General features: G+C 45.8%; 1 protein-coding gene across 3 annotated transcripts in view; it reads right to left on the bottom strand.

Annotated features, from left to right (window-relative positions):
• Positions 1-2,500, bottom strand: part of LOC123502617 (serine/arginine repetitive matrix protein 2-like) — a 17,839-nt gene that overhangs the window by 2,842 nt on the left and 12,497 nt on the right. For all 3 annotated transcript variants that reach the window (XM_045251799.1, XM_045251785.1, XM_045251792.1), the window contains exons 21-25: positions 1,752-1,876; positions 1,469-1,663; positions 493-719; positions 234-363; positions 1-90 (exon numbers count right to left, since the gene is read on the bottom strand). The exon at positions 1-90 is cut by the window's left edge and continues 77 nt beyond it. In XM_045251799.1, coding sequence (XP_045107734.1) covers positions 1-90; positions 234-363; positions 493-719; positions 1,469-1,663; positions 1,752-1,876 — 767 coding nt within the window. The remainder of the gene's footprint in view (positions 91-233; positions 364-492; positions 720-1,468; positions 1,664-1,751; positions 1,877-2,500) is intronic.

The raw sequence follows: 2,500 nt of genomic DNA, 5'->3' as shown, positions 1-2,500 counted from the left end.
TCGGCACGGTGTCCCTGCCGCCGCCGCCGCCTGAGTCCTGTGCCTTCCTGCCGGACGACTTCTGCTCACCCACGTCCTCCTCATCATCCTCTGGGGGAGGAAGGAAGGAGATTGTGTGCTCTCTCTCTCTCTCTCTCTCTCTCTCTCTCTCTAACTAAACTACCTTTCAAAAGACTATAATAGTTGAAGTTATTCCACATACATCACTCCCTCCCACTCTCTCTCTCTCTGACCTTGTGACGGGTGGCGTATATACAGCTTGAGTGTGTCCATGGTGTCAGTGCGGCCCAGGGTCTTGATGAGGGAGGACCTACGACTGCTCTCTCCGTCCTCCTCCCCATCCTCCTCCTCCTCCTTGAAGCCCTGAGAGAGAGAGAGAGAGAGAGAGAAGATGTACATTAAAAACAATAATAATAATAAAAACCCAAAATAACACTCTCTCTCTCTCTCTCTCTCTCTCTCTCTCTCTCTCTCTCTCTCTCTTGACCTCACCTGAACTGCCTGAACCACCTGACCTGGCTCGATATTTGACCTTGACCTGAGCCTCCTAAGACGACGTGAGGCAGAGGTCAGCGTGGAGGTGGTGGTGGTGGTGGTCGGGGAGGCGGTGGTGGTGGTGGTGGTGGTCACGGTGGCCTCGCTCGAGTTGGCCACATTTAAATTACTTTTTCTCCACGGTGACTTGTCCTTCTCCTTACTGGGGAGGGGGGACTGGGCCTCTGGGGGGGTAGGGGTGGAGGGGGTTGGTTAGGTGGTGGTGGTGGTGGTGGTGGTGGTGGTAATATTAAAATCTGGTCTAATTTTACCTAACTATATTTAAACATGCAATATATAGAAGGATTGGTAATAGTAGTAGTAGTAGTAGTAGTAGTAGTAGTAGTAGTAGTAGTAGTAGTAGTAGTAGTAGTAGTAGCAGTAGTAGTAGTAGAAATAAGAGAAGCAGGAGGAGGAGGAGGAGGAAAAAAATAGTAGTAGTAGTAGTAGTAGTTGAAATAGTAATCTAATATTTGTAGTAGTAGCAGTAGTAGCAGTAGCAACAACAACAAACACACCACAACACACACCAACACACACACACACACACACACACACACACACACAGGAGCACTAATGGCCACGCTAACCACAACACACACACCACAACACACACTAACACCACACACACAGGAGCACTAATGGCCACGCTAACCACAACAAACACCACAACACACACTAACACAGACACACACAGGACCACTAATGGCCACGCTAACCACAACAAACACCACAACACACACTAACACACACACACACAGGAGCACTAATGGCCACGCTAACCACAACAAACACACCACAACACACACTAACACACACACACACAGGAGCACTAATGGCCACGCTAACCACAACAAACACAAGAAAATAAAAAAAACACCAAAAATAATACAAAAAAACGAATAAATTAGAAAAAATACATAAATTGTCAAACCTTCGATTGCCTCCATAACTCTCGATACATCAGTCTTATCTACAGAAGGCTTCCAGTCATCATAAACGCGTCTGTAGCCTGCGGAGGGCGTGTCAGAAGGGCGGTCCTCTGGCAGGGTGGACAGAGGGGAAGGAGGAGCAACCACACCTCCTCCTCCACCTCCTCCACCTCCTCCTCCTCCTCCTCCATTTTCATCTGTTGTGGAGAGTTTGGTAAAGTTAGGTTGGGTTGTGAATCAGCCTCTCTCTCTCTCTCTCTCTCTCTCTCTCTCTCTCTCTCTTACCCAATGTTGCGTCAAAATCCAAACTCTTTCTGTGTTGCTGAAGACGCTGTTTGAGTTTTTCAGATTGTCTCTCCTCTCTCTCGTTCTCCTTAAACCATGACTCAATCTTCTGCCGCCAGTTCTTGCTGTAGTAGTAGTAGTAGTAGTAGTAGTAGTAGTAGTAGTAGTAGTAGTAGTAGTAGTAGTAGTAGTAGTAGTAGTAGTAGTAGTGGTGGTAGTAGTGAGAGGAGGAGGAGGAGGAAGGAAAAAAAATTAATTAATTAACAAAACAAAATTAATAAGAGCGACATCCCTTTATAATTTCCCCCGCCACATACACCCAATACACCCCCAAACACCCCAAACCATCCCAAATATACCTACAAACACCCCAAAACACCTAATATTATCATAAAACACACCAAGACACCCAAAACACACCAAAACACACCCAAAACACACTAAAACACCCTAAAACACACCAAACACCCTAAAACACCCTAAAACACACCAAACACATCCAAAACACACCAAAACACACCCAAAAATACCCAAAACACACCAAAACACCCAAAACACCCAAAACACACCCAAAACACCTGAACTCCCCAAACACCCTAAAACACACTAAAACACTTCAAAACACCCCAAAACACCTAAAACACACCAAACACACAAAACACCTCAAAACACCCTAAATCACACCCAAAACACCCCAAAAACACTCAAATCACACCAAAAACACACCAAAACACCCAAAAACAGCCCAA

This window comes from Portunus trituberculatus, chromosome 2 (genome assembly GCF_017591435.1).
Source record: "Portunus trituberculatus isolate SZX2019 chromosome 2, ASM1759143v1, whole genome shotgun sequence".
NCBI classification, from domain to species: domain Eukaryota; kingdom Metazoa; phylum Arthropoda; class Malacostraca; order Decapoda; family Portunidae; genus Portunus; species Portunus trituberculatus.
The sequence above is the reverse complement of the archived record's forward strand: the minus strand, read 5'-3'. Positions and strand labels throughout refer to the sequence as shown.